The sequence below is a fragment of the Plodia interpunctella genome, chromosome 10, assembly GCF_027563975.2.
Source record: "Plodia interpunctella isolate USDA-ARS_2022_Savannah chromosome 10, ilPloInte3.2, whole genome shotgun sequence".
Taxonomy (NCBI): domain Eukaryota; kingdom Metazoa; phylum Arthropoda; class Insecta; order Lepidoptera; family Pyralidae; genus Plodia; species Plodia interpunctella.
In genome coordinates this window covers 3729035-3749228 of record NC_071303.1, presented here as the reverse complement: position 1 = coordinate 3749228, position 20194 = coordinate 3729035, and the positions used below count along the sequence as shown (strand labels likewise).

The 20194-nt window shown below is 32.5% G+C and overlaps 1 protein-coding gene across 6 annotated transcripts in view; it reads right to left on the bottom strand.

The window, feature by feature from the left end:
* LOC128672841 (collagen alpha-1(XVIII) chain-like) overlaps nucleotides 1-9315 on the bottom strand; it is a 124264-nt gene extending 114949 nt beyond the window's left edge. The window contains exon 1 of one of the 6 annotated variants that reach the window (XM_053750294.2): nucleotides 8966-9315. In XM_053750294.2, coding sequence (XP_053606269.1) covers nucleotides 8966-9018 — 53 coding nt within the window. In that variant the 5' untranslated portion in view covers nucleotides 9019-9315. The remainder of the gene's footprint in view (nucleotides 1-8965) is intronic. The other 5 variants (XM_053750291.2, XM_053750292.2, XM_053750295.2 and 2 more) reach the window with 5 other exon arrangements.
* Between the last annotated feature and the right edge of the window lie 10879 nt (nucleotides 9316-20194).

Below are 20194 nucleotides of genomic sequence, written 5' to 3'. Positions count from 1 at the left end.
TCTATGAAACTACACCTAAACCTATTTAGGTCTGTACTAACAGACGCATAATATCTATCAGTCTTTAGATATAACGTTTTTAAGAAACATTCACTTTCTGTTGACCACTGTAACATTGATTATACAATGGTCGGTCAAATGTTAAAAAAATATATAATAAAATATTTTTCTAGTTTAACCATTAGACCACGTGGTCAGTTCCGTGTGGTTTGTGAATAACCCTATTTTGATAGCTATAAAAGTTTTATTTACCGCGTTCATCTGCAATGTTTATTTGGTGAATTTTGGTGGAAACAGCGTTGGTCTTCAAAGAAGCTTGTAAATCTGGTGTTTGAATTTAATTAGGGTTTTATTTATAAAAGTTGGCTAGTTTCTAGGCGGAGTGCCCAGAGTCTGCTCAGTCGAGTCTATTTTCGCAGTCTGACTTCCAGGAAAATTTCTTGTTTCCAATGTATTTTTTAAAACTTCGTTTAAGTTTAAAATCTAGCTGCTGGAACAACGCACAATTTTCTGTTATTCGCTCTTTGAGACTAATAATTTAATGTTTATAACTTTTGAAATAAAACTATATAAGGAATTATACTTTAAAATTTTATAAGTTCGAGTAAAAGTCTATGTTTGTTTTCTTTAAAAAAAAAAAAGAATTATCACATATGATAAGATGGGTGACATAAAACAATCATATATATACAAGAATAGCCAACACCCAGACATGTGTGTTTTAAAATAAATAATTATATCAACAAATTTGAGAAGAAAGCTGTTTTTTTCTATTTATCAGAAAAAATATAACCGCATTCTACCGCGTGTCGGAACTGTAGAAACAAGTTAATACTAATATTGTGATGCTAATTTTTTTTCCACACTAGCTTTATTGATGGATTTGTCGGAAATCAGCTAACAGCTTTGTAAACATTGAATGTTAAAAAAATTAAAGTCAGTGGGACTTTTTTATGTTTGTTTTAAGATGACAAAAGTCAAGTTTACTGCAGTCAAATTGACCTAACGACCCACAAACAGTCAAACCTGTCATCAATAAATTGAAAAATGATTAATTTTTAGACATTTTTTTAAAACTTTATTAGGAATAAATTTTAATAAACATAATATTTTTAAATGGGACCTAGACTTTAATGGTGTTGCGAAAATATTTTTTATTTATGTTTCTAATTTGTGTACAAATTGATACATACTTATATTGATTTATATGTTATAATAGGCTGTTTATGATAATTTTCTTTTAAATGACTGTGTTAAAACGTTAAGTCATATTATTTCTTGACAACCGAATAAAAGAAACAGCATTTATTTATTTAAATTTCTTTCAATATTAATATAAATTTGAAAATATTAATGTCATTTTATTACTCAATCTCGACAACAAAAAAAACAGCTATTAAAGATTAAATATACTTTTAAATGATGTAGCCAGGGTCAAAATATGTATAAACAAATATTATGCACAAGAAAAGTTATTTAAAACTAATCTATCGTCTTTTTATTATAAGGAGGATTTCTTATGAGAATTACAATTGATTGCTCATAAAATATTCACACCCGTTTTCTTACACTTGACTATAAATTTAACCTTTAGGAACCCTTATGAGATCTTAAGATGCGCTTTTACTAGCAAGCGTAATAAAGTTTTGCCTTTGTGTCTTTTTACATATGTAGATACGAACAAATAAAAAAAAATTTATTTATTTCAAAAAAATGATATTTTTTTTCATTTTGGTTATATCGTCGTTGGCGATCGTCAGTTTTTTTCCTAAATCCCATCTCAATGTGTTGTTATGCGAAATTAGTCGCTTAACAAAATGTAAACAATTTTACGTCATCCGTATGTCAATGGTACTCAAATATATTTTATTATCAAAATAAAACAATTCCCTTACCAAGACATCACAATGTTAATTTAATTACAAAATTTAATAAACAAAATTATTTGAATAACATTTATTATTGTATAAAACTCCTTTATTTTCTCAATATCACAGACTGTCATCGAAAATTGGAATTACAATTAGTTAATTTTTGATGTTAACATTGACGATGCTTTATTCTTATAGTTCTTGCTGTTTATTTTCATAGTTTTGCCTTGACCTCACTTGACCTCCTAGCATTTCTTTTGATTACCTAAGCTATAGTAATTTATCCTACTTTCCTCTATATCTTATCTTGCTAATCTTACTTCATATATACAAAGCCGCATCCGCCACGTCTGTCTGTCAGTGTGAACGGATAAATTCAGAATCAGGAGTTTGCTCGGATTTAGAGACGCAGCACGCTAACGTTTTAATTAAGTACATAAGAGCTCATGATAATACATTTTTGGTCAGCTATCTTGTGAATATTAATTTCGTCTGTTGCTATACTTTGAGGTATATAGGACTGTTACTTATGGCAGTTAGAACCATGTCACTGTAATAATATTTTTTCCACCGAGCTCTTAATAGTGTATTAAACTTATAACACACTTTTTACAGCCAGGGTGTAAAATATCATCTCTTGAAGTTCCTTTTTCAGAAATTGTTTGACGGATTCCCGTCACGTGCTTCGTAAACGCCGAGCCACCGTAGTCGTACGATAAATTTGAATTTTTCGGATATCCCCGCAAAATAGACTTTTATATCAAAGCAACATTATATTTTATATCTCATTATCCTAAGTACTGAACAATAAAAGGTTCTTGGAACTGGGACTTGAGATCTGGAAGACGCGTAACGAGAGTCGTGTCTTGGGAGAACAATGGAGCAGAAAATATTATCTTTTTAATGTTTATTTCGACATTAACCCAAATATAATGTACATTAGTATTACTGATTCATGTGTGGTGCTAGCACAAATGGTTTTTTTCGCGACGATTTAATGGACTCAACAACGTCTAAATTTATATGGAATATATTTTCTATTTTGTACGATTCTTCTTATTCTTAAGATATCTGACATGTCGCTTATACGACTACCTACCCATATCTAGAGAATCGGAAAAAGACGCTGTTAGTTTGTTGAAACAAATGTTGTCTGATGCTTTACTGATGTAGAAAAAAATATCGAGACTTTCTCACGACTAGAAACTTCTGTCAATTAGGTACTTATTACAGCCGTATAACTTATATTACTGACTTGTATTGATTTGTAATAAATTTATGATTTATAACAACTATGCACATATTGTCTTAAACAATGTTGTCCAGCGAGACTAGGTTTATGGTGTTTTATAACTGGAGACATAACATTTATTCATAAACCTAGGGAATTAGTCGGCTGACGAAATCTAACAAGTGTTATGTCCTACATTCTCAAAGGTCGGAGTAAATCACAGTCGTAAAATGACGACCAGAACTTAGTAATTATACGGAGCTTATAAATAAATTAACCCACTGTTAACACATGGATAAAAGCAAGCTCAATCTGTGTGATTTGTCCTAATATATTTATTTATATTATTTTATTTACTTTTTATCCCATTATTTTCACAGAGAAAGCCTTGGATCAATCGTCTTACCCTCTTTGTTCACACGGCCGTAAAAAAAGCGGCCGAAGGCGCTACCACATTATTAACGCTATAAATGGCTTTTAGACTTTCAACCTGTAAAATTTTCGCGAGTTTTATAAAGGCCCGGGCGATGGAGGCGTATTATACTATTATTGTATATGTAAGTTTTGTGTATTTTTCAAATACTAATTTGGTATTTGATTTAGAGTGAGTTGCATCAGTCAACTTTGAAGTTAGCTGTACCATGCGCTTATGCCCTAGATATCTTCGCATTATTTAAATTTCATCTGGCGGTATAATTATCAATGGTTTAGTTCTTGGATCGCTACGGGCTGAGAAATCCTAGTGAATTCATTAATTATTCTGTAACGCTGTGAATTCTAATTAAATAAAAATTCTAAAATTCCAATTATAGTGTTTTAAATTTTCACTATCATTGTGGCTTGAGATTTTAAGGTGAAGTGATGCTGTAATTTCGCAACACGACTTCGCAGCGATTAGTCGTGGACAGTAAACATGGTATTGACGACATGTCGCATAACCGGCCGTAATCGCTGCGCTAAACACCATTTTACAGGCCACAGCAATAAAATGGCGCATTACGCCCCAGTGGGCAATTCTCAGGTGTTACAACAAAACGCTTTTGTTGCCTCTACTTTGAAATGATAAGTCTAAGAGTGGGTTGCGCCAGCCAACTTTGACGTTAACTTTGACCTATACCCAGAAAATCGCCATTTTGTCTAAACGTCGGCGGTGCACAGGTTAAAGTCAACGTCAAAGTTGACGGGTGCTCACTCACCTTAAATGACAAAATTGAAAATAATTGTATCAGATTTGAAATATAGTTCATAGTACCAACAAAAATATAGGACAAAAAATTACACAGCGTTTATATGCTCTAAACAAATTGATCGGATTTAAGTATGGAAGCATAGTGAGACAAATAAAACTTGATAAGAGTAGGCAACATCGAGAATTAACTTTTGTCATAAGGAGTATTTTTTTCGGAAATGATTGCATGTTGTGAAAATTTTAACGGTATTTAAAAAATCACAATTCAGATTATACACAGAGTTTTTGTTTAGAAACTAATTATTGCCAATTTGTCAACATCATGATTAATTATTAAATTCAATGATAGATGATGTATTGAGGACAAAAGAGGCGCATAATGACAGAGTGACATAATGACACATTCTCTGTTCCGGTCCACGATGTCGTTGCTATTTAGGAGCTGTCCAATTCCGTTAAATACTCATTTCCTGGTTAAAAGTAGAACAGATGGAAGAAAGTATATTTTTGAACCAACTAGTTAAATAAAACCAACCAAATATTTAAAGTAAAGGAATAAAAATGATGATTAAAATTTCGAAAATTATAACAGATGAAATGTCATTATACGAGTACTGTCGAATTTCAACAGAAGCGACGCGACGTCTCCAGAGGGTCAACTTGTGGAGTATCTAGTTGGTCTACATTCTGCTCTATTTTTAGCTACTGGTTAGAAGGCAAACGGCAAAACTTCATTAACATTGCAAGTAAATTTTATATCTTTTATCAAGAAGAAAAAAAAATATTGTCGTCAGTTAAAATAATCAATCAGTTCATCAGTTAAATGGAAAGAGTGGAGGTTGGGACGCCAGATGGCTTTAAATAAATAATAATAATGCAACAGATTAAATGACAAGTTAGCTAACATCAGATTATCTAGTTCTGATTATAAAAATCGTCGACATACATCGTATCATTCATAAATGGCCACTCAAAATTCAACGCGAAATAAAAAGGTTAAAGGTAAGTCACAAATAAAAGTGAGGACAGACAGATATTCAATCCTTATTACAATAGATTGAATCAAATGTCTTATTATTCATATTTTGAAGTGTTTTTGCTTTTATTTACAGAAATCTTAACTTTTTGAGGCTAAAATAATCTTTCAACTTCTAATGAAAATTATATATAAAAATTTTTTCCAAGTAGGTAAATAATGCTATTAAAAATAAATGGTAGGTTCGAATTCATTGGGTCAATATGGTATATCAATACTATTACAAGCATAACATTAATATGAAATGTTTAATTATCTTAAAAATATTGTCAAGAGATAACTTCTTAGTAGGTTTTTTCTTGACAATGTTTCAAAATTAAAACTTGAAAAAATATACAATTTTATTAGAAAATTGGATTATGGCGGTCATCAGGTGGTAAAACGGCCTTATTGAAGAAACGTCCGTCCAACATTCAAAAAATATTGAATATCAATATCGTCGATAGCCATCAAGCCCGGGAAATGGATACAGAAGTCCTAAGTTTTGTTATATATTATTTGCAGTTTTTTTTTGTTTTGTTACTTTAAAGAATAGTTAATAAGCCAAGTTTTAATTTTAAATTGTTTTCTTTAATTACAAGATGTTCAGAATTTAAAAAGCCATATTTGATATTTCACAATTAAAATTGACACCCCGTATACTTACGGGGTCCATTCCATGGACCTTAGGTCCATGGAATTATTATGAAAATTGTCATTTTCGGAAGATGTTATTTTAAAAATTTATCATTTTGGGAAGTTGGCATTTTCGAAAATTGATATTTTCGGAAATTGTCATTTTAGGAAGTTGTCATTTTAGGAAATTGACGAGTTTAGAATAGACGTTCTCGGAAATTGTCGATTTCGGAGGTTGTATTTTTAGGAAGTTGTCGTTGTCACCCTGAGGGATAAGAATGATGTAACTCAACGTAATAAATATTGCTGATATGAATCACCAGCTAAATTACTCGTGCGTGAAAGAAAAGCTGTAATTATTTCACCATCTTCGTTAATGCGAATAAATTGACCCGTGGGAACATACAGGTGACGTGCTGGCATAAAACAACGCACATATATAAAGTTAACAATAACATAACACCTTAAAGTATTTCGAATGTTGATTGAATAAATCAGTTCGTCGAAGATTAAATTTTCCTTCCTTGGTGGAATGTGATAGTGGTCTTTGCCCAACAAAAAAAAAAAATATTATAAATATAAATTAGCATGGCTTTATGCATCGAATCCCAAAAGTTGATAACTGCGTATATCTTAAAATTATATTTTTTAACTTATATTATTATTATTTATAAAAATTCAACTGTGCGATTAGATCAATCGCACCAACGTTTCTTCACTAACGATTGCAGAGCGAATTTTGATGTGAATTCGAGAATAAAACAAACCTGAATTTGTTAATGTGTTAATGTGTATGCTGAAAATATTACAATTTCATGTTACAGATTTATTTAGAAACTCATTGAAAACTAATGTTCGGTCACATGATTTTAAGTACTTTTTCTGTTGAATCGTTAATTTTCTCAATATTAACATGCCTTGATTCTCATTCCCGACTCGCGTTCGGGTTAGAAACGCATCTCATCAAAATTCTTGAATGCTGAGCGATAGCGTTCGTGATGATATGAATACATATTGAGTGAATGAATAAAATAAGTATAATAAGTTTTGCATTTAATTCTAGTACAAGAACAACTAACTCTCTCTCATCTTCACGTGTTCCAGGGTTCATTTTCGGCTGTAACGCCGTGAAGCTCAGAATCCCCGAAAAATAACACACAGCAATAAACATCGATACTTTTGAAATTTTCGCGTCGCATCGCATCGTTCATTAATCATTGTCATTGTCATGTCATTGTAAAAATGCGTTATTTAAAAAAAATATATATAATTTATTTGTTTCAATTATATTATTGTTTTAAAATTTTTTTGGACAACGATAACGCATTTTTTCTGATAAATGCAATAATAATAAAGCGTATTGTAGAATCAGTATTCTTGAAACCTAATACTGATATGTTTATCGCTAGGAGAGTTTAATGAACTAACGCCCACATTTTTGGACTTTTATCCTTTTTTGCCTAAAATCCCATGGCAAAACTAGTTTTATCATAATAAAGCGATTTTTAATCAGGCGCCGAGGATATAAAACTGGTTGTATGTTTATTTATTAATGATTACTATAACAGATTGCATTACAATAGCCTAAAAATAAAATTTAGAAATCTTGTTATTGAATGAAGTTATGTTTGTAAATGTGAGCATTTTGTAATAGACTATGGCTAAAATGTATCAAAAGTTACAATTTGAAAAAGATAATTTTTTATTTTGACCTAATCGGGGATCAAAGCCGGGACCTTCAGTGTGACAGACCCAGCATGATGAAAATTAGGCTACGTAACGGTGGTCGTCACAACAAGTTTATGTGTATTAATTTCATTAAAGTCGAAGTTTTGCCGCCATCTATAAAAAACTTGCCTTTAAAAGATATTATAACCAATAAGAATACGTATGTAAGTCTCACATATACTGCACGTTGCCCGCATCTCCATCTGCGTTAATTTATGTTTGAATTAGAGTAATTTATAGTTCTAATTTCATTAAAATCGACCTAGCAGTTTGTCTAATAAAATATATAATAAAATGCCTGATTTTATTATTATTAATATGAAGAATATGATCACTATTAATAAAACAGTCATATACAGGTTGGCACAAAATAAATAAATTACATACAAAGTGGTATAGAAGGTACCGCATGTACCTTGGTCAATCTTTTACGCGAAGTTTCAAGGTAATATTAACACTACTAAAAAGGGCGCTCGAAGGTTTCCATATTAGACGTAACTGACAACTTTTGTCTTTGTAACCCTCTGTTTGTAGAGACACTAACTTGGTATAAACATTTTTGCCAGGGTGGAAACCATATTACATATGAGTTTGTGAAAGGGCGTAAATTATAGTACACCATATATTCTCGTTTCGTTTGCAATGCAGCAAAATATCGATTGAAACCTTACTATTACTTATAGTAAGGTTTCAATCGATATTTTGCTTTAACCAGAGTTTAACATTAATATTCTGGAGCTGTTGCAGCTGTACGTAGCTATGCATGTGTCCGTATTTGTTGACATAGCAACGCGCATGCGCTATTCCATCATTTGACTGGCAAATACATAAAAAATGAGTTGCGGAATACGTTTCCTATTCATAAGCTCCCTAATCATTACAGCAAACATTTTGATGTTATCGATAATGCTGTCACATCTAATTTATATATCTTGAAATGTCAATGTCATGTAACAAACGACAATAAATTTATTATGTCAGTATTGTCATTGTTATGATACAAATTAATTACAAATTTAATAAATTTAAAAATGGAACTGTTTTAAATTAAAAAAGCAAAAATAATCATTGCCAGAATTTAATATTTTATTTGAATGTATATGCCAATATTTAACTTATGTTTTGAAAATATAATTTATTTTGTCTTTGATCGCTATTAAAGTATCAAGTTTCATAAACTCGAACGAGAAATAATAAACAGAAACAAATATTTACTTACAAACTTAATAAACTTGTAAAGAGGAATTAAATTAATTCGTGACTGATTCTCAATCAAAAACCTCATTAGAACTCACCGAAAACACTCCATAGCCGGCGGAAATTGCGCCAAGTTATATTTTATAACCATCCTGGTGTGGCTCCTTTGATCTTTATATCATCTCCGAAATATTGCCTGTTGGAACACTTAAATCGTTATCTGTAACACTCTCGTTGACAGTCGGCAACGACCGGCTTTTTCGACTGTCAAAATCACGTGGTCCAATTCACGCACACATCACAAAACGAACGGGGAAAATGTATTTTCGCGCGCGAAGCTCATAGCGCATGGCATTGAGGAGACATTGTTCTCATGTAGCGGACTTGCCTCCCACACAGTTCGTGAAGAACTAAGCGCAAGTTGTCGACTTGCACGTGGCTCATAGCTTACGCCTCGATCGCCCTTCCCAGGCGCTGCAAGTACACTGCGAAAAGCGACTTTCTCCATACGGCCGACGATAACATTTCGCCCAAAACTAAACGAGTCACCGAGATGAGTTCAGAATATGGGACGTACAGAGTATTTTGGTACGATCCGACAGTGTGCTTAATGCGTGCGTGTTTGATAAAAGTGCATTGTAGTTTGTTTTTTCGCCAGGTCACGGTTCGACTGATAAGCGAGTGGTTTTAGCGTTTACCGAAGATTGTATCGTTACGAGTACCGCTCAGGGAGAAATTTGATACGGAATTAACTTCCTGCGCGAATAAAAAAAGAAGCCGTCCATTGTTGTTGAACTGATATTGAAAAAGTTTCACTCCGGTGTAACGATGCTTTTCTTTTTATCTTATTTTTAAAGGATTATTCGAAAGTTGTGGGCAGTCCGTTTAATCCCTTTTTTTGTTTGGAGGTGACTTGAATGTTTCAACGTTATCGTGTTTTCTGTTTGAGATTATTCTTGCTTTCGTTGGTTTATAGAAATCGTGAACTATTGGCGAGTCTGTGTAAATATTGACGCAACCTGTCGAGTCACGGAATAGACAACATTATGAGGTCCAGTGTTATGTGATTAACACACGCGCAGAGATATGTAGTCATAGTTTAATTTTTTGATCACCTTTAATGATTTTATTTTAACTTATTTCAATGAAAACTATTTGCAATTCTTTATCGGCTATTATTTTCTGGAACTTTAATCTGAATTTCCAGTAAGCAAAAATTTTATTTCAAAATAATAAATTACATGCTCACCAGTCAGATTAATCTACTCGAGTAATTAATTGAAAAAAAATACATTACATACATTTTATTATATTATTTATAGGTAACAGATATCCCACCGCTGGGCAAAGGCCGCCCTACATTCTTTCCATTTGGTTTGGTCCTATTATAATATACCTTTAAAATTATTTAACAACTTAACTGGAACAAATAGACCGTTCTGGATCTTATGACGTACGTACAAGGAGGTTCGATCCGAAATAAATGGATAATGTACGGACGAAGAAGAATTTGTGATGAAATGCGCTTCCATATATTTTAAGCTCTGTGTCGCCCTACAGGTTTGTAGGGCGTAATAACAATACTCTTATAACGGTTGTCAAAATAAATATCTATTTTGTGTGGTGTCTGTCCATTTAATCAATTCCCTTTCTAGTACGCTTCTTGGTTGCTTTTGTGTTACCGACCTTTTCTTCACTCGTGTGAATTTGTGATTGACGATTACATAAAGCATGATGGCTGCTACATAGATGTTTAAGGAAAAGGTGATTTCCGTAAATTGTTAAATTTTTTTTTCTTCTTTGTTGGATTATTATTTTTTGATCTATGGATAATACGAAAATTGATTATACCTAACCAATATTGTTATTCTTGACAGAAATTAAATATTTAGGTAACTTTTTAAATATCCATTATCGGAAGCATTGGTAAAATTAGTATCTTTTTATTTTAATGTATTAGGCATCTTAGCAACATGAAGACAAAACTTTCACATCAAAATTTGTAATTGTGTTAATATATATACAATTACAATGCGTTCATATTCAAGACAAATATGCACAATAATGGATACTATACGATAGTACTAAATTTTGAAATAAATTTTAACACATATTACTGTTTTCAATTAATAAAGCTAAATGAAAATTACAATGTATTAAATATTCCAAATAATTATATTACATTTGCAGAACTTTTTTTTTGTATTAAGATGTGTGCGAATATAAGTTAAATTGTGTTAAAATTTGTGTTGTGATGTGTTAAATAAAATCTATGAACAATTTTCTTGATAAATGTCCTTCATCGTTCTAGTGATCGAAGCGATGATGTCACAGTTGTAAACAATGTGACTGATTCGCTAAAAACGATGTAAGGTTGAATTAATACGAACTGTTGATTAGTGTCCAAGGAAAGTTTTGGGTTGCCAAGCAAGCAAAAAAATTTGAAGTTTATTAAATTTATGTGATAATTTGATTGGTCCCTGAGGCACAACTACCTACTTTTATCGTGAGTGTCGTAGTGAAAGAAAAACTTTCCTTCGTGATCTAGGTGTTAAGGGTTTAGAAATTCCTGTAAGTCGGAAATTTAAGTTAAATATATATGGCTACTTTGTGGTTATATAAGTATATTTAGCGTTGGTTTTCAGTAGAAGAAAACAATAAATGTTTATTATCACTAAACTAGGCACTGATTCATTAATTTTCAGTAATTTGTTGGATGTTGTACCTAAGTAATTATTTTTATCTATCCAAAAACTTCTAGCTTGATGATACAACTTTTTTTGCACGCCATGCATGTGTCCTCTACGCAGCATATAACAATATAGCTAGGAAACTGTTTCTCTTTGTGGTACCACTCCTCATACCGCTGCACATTACTGTTTTACCCTGCGTGTCCTACCACCTACACGCTGAAAGAAAGAAAAAATATATTTGCCAAAATGAGTATGAGTAGATACAAATATATAAATTTATGTTAAAATGAATTACACCTACATGTTTTACCGAATATAGGTATGCATATATAAATAAATAAATGAGCGATCATGTTATCCACTACAAATAACAAAAAAGCAATAATTTGCACTAACTCAAAATTCCATCTGAGTCTCATTAACTATAATAACATTTATCAGTTAATAAATACTAGAGGTGCTTTTTAAATAGATTTAAGAAGGATCGCTACAGATATTAGTTTATTGGTGGCGTCTCACTACACATACTAGAAACAACTACAACACTACAAATTATCTACAACACGCTAGAAATAAGGAGATGCCACTTATCGGGCTACCAAAAGCGATTGTAGATAATTTGAGAAACATTTTGACGATTGAATTAAATCTTATTCCATTGGCATTTTCTGTTAAAGCGTTAAAATGTCATATATTTTCCTGTGGAACCATCGCAATCTCAATCAGCTCCGGTACATTGAGCGCATACGTATTCATGCTTCCCTACGACGACGCCATAAATTCCCAACGCGTCCAGTTACTGTCAACCCTACTCACAAACACAAAATCTGTTGATCAAATCGAATACGAAATATAGCTTTCAGAGCAACATTATGTCACGTAAACTGGCTGCGTAGTTTCTGAGGAGACATTTGTATATTAGACGAATATCCGTTTTTATACAGTACTGGCTTCTTATTCAGAATTATATGTAGAATTGTGAATTAATTTAACAAACTCCCTCTCATCTCATGCATGTCTAAGACGAGGCAAAGCCTGAGGTCAGCTTATAAAATAACCTTAACATTTTTAAGAACCCTTTCTTTGAATGCTAAGAAACTAAAAACAACAATTATGGTTTCTGACTAGACCATTATTGACAGTATTAAAATTAAATTATTACCTAATTATTTAATACACTAAAATTAAATCGTTATTATTAATCTATACGGATGCGTAAAGGAGGCAATACCACCACTTTTATCCACTTCATCTCTCATATATGAGACACGAAAAAACTTACAGAATAACATAGAGATTCTTCTCACTTTACTGTATTTTAAAGATTAAACTATTACAACAGTGCAAACGTCAAATGGGATAAATTTAATGAAACGATAACGGAAGTGGATCTGATACCTGGTATTAACATCTCAAAGCCACAGAACACTGTAATTAAGTAATTTTCACATTTATTTCCTCGTCGGGAGGTGTAGAAAGTAAAATTAATCGCTCAATGAATAAACGCGAAGGAAAATTACGGTGTACTGGTTTTATTAAGTTATTTACAAGCTTTATTTATGGCGTTAAAATTAAAATGCGATTCTCGTGTTTCATTTATTATAAAGATATATTTATTATATATTTTTAAAAGTCCTTACATACATTTTATTATATTAATAATGTCTAAGAACAAAATCAGCTTTCAATCTGGCCCGAGAGAGTGCTTTTAATCACTGAACTTTCAAGAACATATGGATACAAATTTCACATTTAGGAGTATCGTTAACATATACAGACACATAAATACCTTACATCTGTAGAGTTAAATTAATCGACCTTACAAGTGAACAGAATAAATTCAACATATTTTAACTATTACCAACCAGCAACATTTAAAATTTCGAACCTAATTTCAAATTTCTGTTCCAAACTCATAATGAACCGTTAATTAGAACCACAACAAAACAAAACCACATGTGACTGGCTGGAAATACATCGGTTTCTAATTCTGAATTTCAAATTGCAATTCTAATTTTAATATTGCAACTGCTCTATTTGAGAGCACTCCGTTGGGAATTTAGTACAAGTATTAGTATGGAACGTATGGAACTTCAAAGAGTAGATTTTTTTAATATTTACTATTAATTGGAGTAACTCAAAATACTGATAATTCCTTTACTAAACACACAAAACTGTACATAATTTCGTCAAATGACTACAATCTTTAAAGTATTCCGGTGAGTAACACTAACATTTTTATGGAGTATTTTATGTAGTTACTTAATTTTTTTGGAAAGTTATTACTAAAATTGGTAGTGTAAAATCGTTTTTCTAAGTCAAACCACGTAGCTAGAGCGTAGTAATTGAGCAAACATTTGTTAGGTACAATTAACTGACAAAGACAGAATTTAAGCCGAAATTCACATGACCCATACTAAAATTTCGTAAGCGAACATACGCACCGCTCGGCCGTGACGTTTGAATGAAGCCACGGCAATCAAAGTTGTAATTAGCAGCTAGTGAAACAGCAAATTAAACGTCCTTTCACTGGAAATATCGGCTTTGGTGTTCTATTTTTGAAATGTGTGACTCTTTAAAATTAGGTGAGAAATTTGTTTTTATTCGACTTCGAATTTGATATAAGCCATAAATACAGCTGTAGGTCGTGGTCATTAAGTAGAATCTCTCTTTCTTTTCGAATATATTGATTGCTAAAACGTTTGTATCTAACTGACTTACGGCCATCTGTTACGTGTAGTGGCAAGTTATCGCATACAAACTATCCCTTAACTTAGTGGAATGAACACACAATAATTTTCTTGGCAAAGTTAATGGAGTAGTTTGCCATTGCCTTCTCCATTTCACATAATATTTAGATGCTAAATTAACGCCTTCCGTGGCATAATGGTCACCACGCCCGTTCGCCGTCTGGAGGTCCTAGGTGCGATTCACATGGGATTGCAAATAAACGTTTTATAATTCGAGTTGCAATTTCTAGGTCGCATTAATAACAAATTAATAAATTGATGTATTAAAAGAAAACTCTGAACATTATTTACAAAATAGCACCCTAAGAAAGTACCTATAACATTATTATTTAAAATTTGTATTTATTTTGTGTTGTATTTTTTATACCACAGAGTAAAAAAATAGGCATAGGCAAAAGAACAAAGGCACGCTTGTTCCGAATTTGCATCTAAAAATATTGATTCCAGAGTGATGTTCTATCGAATAGCCTGAGTACTAAAAGCCGGAGAGACCAGCGAGTTGGCCGGACATTTGGGTAAAAAGGCCGGACAATTTCAAGAGCGAAGCGCGAACATCAAAATTAAATTCTACTTCTGCGCTTTCTCGTTCATAATCGTAAGACTCAATTTCAGAAGTGACTATGATTAAAGTGAGAAAAGCTTAATAAAAAACGGGCACCATTTGTTTTAGCCAGACACGCAATTTAAAAGCCTATGTCCGGCCTTGTCCAGACGCCTCGTAACGCTATCCCGAACCTAATAACAAGTAGTCATCGAAGCCTATGTAAAATAAATTAATTTAAACCCCAAAAAATGTTTAAAAATCTGTCATTCTAATCATGTAGACTATCGCAGTCATAAACTTTTACGAGTGCATCAGCAAGTGCACGGAAGCGGGTATGCAATACGTCTTCAGTTAGCAATTAAATTTTATTGGTTCATTAAAATTGCGCAATGTATGGCTAGGATACGTCGCCTATGGCAACGTTTATGAGGTCAATTTCTTTTGATTGAATTTATAATAAGTACCTACTATATACTATGTAACGATATATTGACCACATTAAGTGATAAAAAATTGATATTATTAAGAGTGCGTTGCAACAGTCTACTGCGTATGTGCGCCGCCGTCTTTTAGACAAAGTGGCATACTTTGCATTTTTCTGCGTAGGTTAAAGTTAACCTTAAAACTGACTGATGCAACCGAGCCTTAATGTACTAAATAAAGCTATGGTCACGTCTTTAGAAGAACGCTAATAAAACTTAAGTGGCTCCCGACTAACAAAATATTTGAATATGGACCGCAAATTTCCTCAAAAGAAATTATATTGACTTACTGAAGAATGATTACGAGAGCCGAACCCATAATGTGCATTGACATGGTCGGTACAGTCGACCGCACATCAAGTTACCTTGCATAGGCCTTTGATAATAAGTAATAGTGATTTCGCGTTGCATTTGGGTATATGCATATACATGCATCTTATCATGTACATGATATTTTTTATCATGTATTGCCGCTTCTTATCATGTACAGTTATGCATAGGTATATATGGAAGACTGTACACGATAAGAGACGGCAGTTTTTAAAGTTCCTTCTTTTTATTCGTCTCTTGTTTGCGATTATCAAAACAGCTCAGTTTTGATTTCAATAATCACAGCTAAAAATAACCGAGTAATAAGATAGCTAAAAATAAACTCATAAAGGCTCTTTATGATTCTGCAAATTACTCGTAGTGCTGACGTACAAGAACAATGACCGTTTAAAAATAGAATTACTTCAATGCCAAAGAAAGATAAAAATCGAAACAGCAACGTTTAACGAGTTTTTTTTTTAATTTTATTTTTCATTACTATTTTGTACACTAGGCTTATTATATACTTTGAGTGGGTTGCACCAGTCAACTTTGATGTCAACGATAACGTGCGCAGAAAAACGCAAAGTACGCCATTTTGTCTACAATCAGACATGATTAGTGCACTTCGTTTTAAGTCTAATGTCAAACTTACTCTGGTATGCACATAAACAAGTTATTTAATAACATTGTAAACCTTTTGTGCAGGTAATAAAGTGCGGAAAATTTAAGGACCAAATGTGACTGACCCCTAACTTTCATGTCGGAATAAACAGCACTATACAAAAATATGATAAGACCACAAAATGAAACGAAATCACACCTATCAAAAATCAACAGGGCTTCAATTTTGCTAATCTTTAAAAAGACACGGAAGTGTATATGAATTTGATGAAGTGCAATTTGATTATAGTTATGTGTTAGATATTATATCACCTCACCTGGGCGCATTCCCAATGCCTCCTTAGTTCTCGCCAATTATCACATATAATATCATCTTTAACGACATGGATGGCTAAGTAACATTTTCACTACTTTATTCTTATCTAAGTTTACGTTGTTCTTCTCCTTCACCGGCTGCTGAGTGTAGGTCTATTCATTTGTCTTGAGCACTCCTAATTTAGGTATCTGGTCTGTCCATTACATGAGTTATGTCATCGTCCCATCGTGTCAGCAGTTTTTCCATATTTCTACGGCCTCCATTCCATATCCTTCCCGCTTCAGCTACCATTCCAGCCTTTGAATATTCCAAATATTATTTTAACTCTCATCACCTACAAGGCCAGCTGATGCACTTGAGTCCGAATTTCCCCTTCTAAGTGTAGACCGAATGGAGTTTTTATAAGACAAATTAATTAAATCATCGACCTTTTGCTCGATAAAGTTAATCTTATTAGAAGACACTCGAAAGGGTTGGATACTTCATAAAAGTAGATGTTCATCAGTCTAACAAGATCGTACCGTTTATATGGTATTTACTGTAATAATTATTCATTGTCAAAAAGGTACCTTTAATTATAATTCATTTGTGAAGAACGTACATATTATGTATTGTCGCGTGAAATTTTTGAATTATTTCGTTTCTTATGAGTGTATCTTACTGTGATACAAACATAAGTCGGATTTTTTATCCCAATATAAATCAAATTACAAATTAATAACACAATTAAAATTTGAATTAATTCCTAAACACACAATATTATTAAATGCATAAAATCAGTAAATGCAAAACAACTTTTCCAATCAAAATTTATTCGTACAAGTTCAAAAGTAACAGAAACTTTGTATTAGTTTGTTGATAATAAACGTATTAATAGCGTTATAGGTTATCAAGTGCTTTCAAACAACTTGCTTACAACTTGTTTACAACTATCTTACCGCTCGTCGGCACGCGATGTCTTCAGTTAGGTTTTTGCGCGGGAAATAGATGCGAGCAAAAACTTAATGAAATGCTTACACGTAATCAAGTTTTTGCTCATAAATAGAAAAGTGCTAACGACTAGCTTTTGCTTCTAGTTTTACTCATATCAATTTACACCTTATTATATATATATATATATATATATATATATATATATATATATATATATATATATATATATATATATATATATATATATATATTTTTTCAACGGTTGCGGACCGTGAACTAAAGGTTCTATGTTCGAATCTTACTTTTGTCGCTTGAATCTGTATAGTCAGACACATATGGTAGTTTTCATCGATCACCACTTGGTGTTTTGTGAGGAAACATGCACTCTAGTCGACACAGTAGTGTGTGAAATGGAGGAGGATATGGCAAACCAACCACGGTAAAAATAGTTGTTTAACTTTCATCCTCAAGACTACGGCCTTCTTCAATAAGGAACGCGACTATAAGATTAATATACTATAGTTAATTTTCGTATAGTTAATATTTTTTAATATAAAATCGAGGTCTAACTAGTTTCTGTTTGTGTTCTAATTTTTCCTTCAAAGTGCGTAATAATCTCAGAAAGAACACACGCAATTTAAAATGATGTGTCAGACTCACTTTTCTCCTTGCCTCTCATGGAATATGGTTCAAAATTGGTTGCCTATTTTACACTGATAATATGCTTGTGTACATAGCATAAAAGCGACTGTGTTTACGTACGATGCGGTTGGCCGTGGTGGCCATAAAGATGCGCTTCCTCACGATACTAGCAGCCAGCCAAAGTATCAAGACCTCGCAGTCACACTGTAACTCACGCTCCCTTTCCTGTCGCATACTAAACCCGCAGAACTGGAAGGATCAAGTAAAGTTGGTCGCAAAATCATGTAGCGTTTTGGTTTCGGCAACAGCGATGTATAAAGTACGATAACATGGTACGTGGTCTTTGTGTTTTCCTGGAAAACGTTTAAATCTGTATAAAGCGCTTTTTATCGACGAATTTATGATATTGAAAAATGTGGGTAAAGATATAGGCGAATAAATAAAATTGTAACCTACTTTAAGAGCGACTTTTAAACTATTTGTATGAAAGTATTTTATAGTGATATAGTAAATTATAATTTGTTATGAAAAACTTTCAGTTTCAGCAAATATACAGTCGACCGCATGTCAAGTTACCCTACATGGATTTGTGTGTCGCTAATTTGGGTAGATCGCACTGCTGGTTTATGTATAGATACAGTGTTATTGGAAAAAAAATGTTTTCAAATATTTACATATATACGTTTATCAACTTTTCTATGAAAACACTAGAAAAACCATTATTGGTCAAGTTCGTGTCGTGAAAGTATGTTCTGCGTAAATATATAAGTGTATAATCGTAATAAGTAAATAATAGCGCAGATAAGAATTTACTTCCAGATTTACATAACTAATGAAGGTCTAAGTATAATATTAAGGACATTGGAGAAGAAAAACGGGTGTTTTTGTATGTTGATTAACACCGCATGTGAACCGAACGGTCTCAGGTCGTAATCGTGTCATGTAACTTTGTAAACCAATCTGACTCATATATAACAGTCTTTATCGACCACCGCTTGCTTCCCATGAAAGAAAACATCGTAAAGAAAACTCTAGTTGATATAATTATCAGCCTAACATGTGAAATGCAGAGGTCGATGGCAAGCCACTCCATTCATATTGCTAAGTAGGTAAGTAATTATGTCTTTCATTATACTAAATGACCACGACCCTCAGCCATGAGGAATACGACTGTAAGAAGGATATTTTAGAACAAGCAAACATCTGGGAATGAGAAATGTAATCCTCACCGCTCTGTCTCTCGTTGAGGCTTGACATTCTCATAAACTGTCAATTGCGCGAAAGAATGGACTCCCATTGGCTCCCAGAATGTTTTTAAATACCAAGCAAATTTACAAGAAATGCTCCATACTTATTATAATATATCTTTTATTCTCATTAGTCTCCATACGTGCAGGATATTATTGATTACAACGCGAATTTTGGCGACGATTAAATCCGACAAACAGACAGACATACAGACAAACAGACAGAGTTTTTTTTTTTCAAATTCTTTCACTTTTCAATTTTACTGTATCGAAAAATTTTGTTTTTATGTAAATATATTCAATATACAGGATTTTCTTTTCTACTGTTTTATTAGATGTATTGATTTTACTTTAGAACCAAAGGGAGTAAACCTATCTCTTTGAGAAGCGCGTGATATAAAACTGATGGAAATTGCGTTGCTTCGCAAAGAGAACTCGAGTATTACACACCACAGAACATTATTTGAACCAAAATAATTGCAAATTCACCATTATTACAGCCACATAGAGGTTACATAACTGGGTAAGGTAAGATGCAGCTGACTGTACCGAGCACTGTTTCATATATCACTTTAGGTGATGCCAACAAGATATGGCATTTTCAATGGCAGAGAACATTGTTTTTATTTTTTTAAATATTAAATTCAGTTTTATTGCTTTGATTTTTTTACTTAGGTTCTATATAATTTTTTTAACATTAATAAATTATTAAATAATAATATGTAATTTGACATATAATGGCTCAGTTCTGGTAAATTGTGCGGCATAGATACAACATCGACACGAA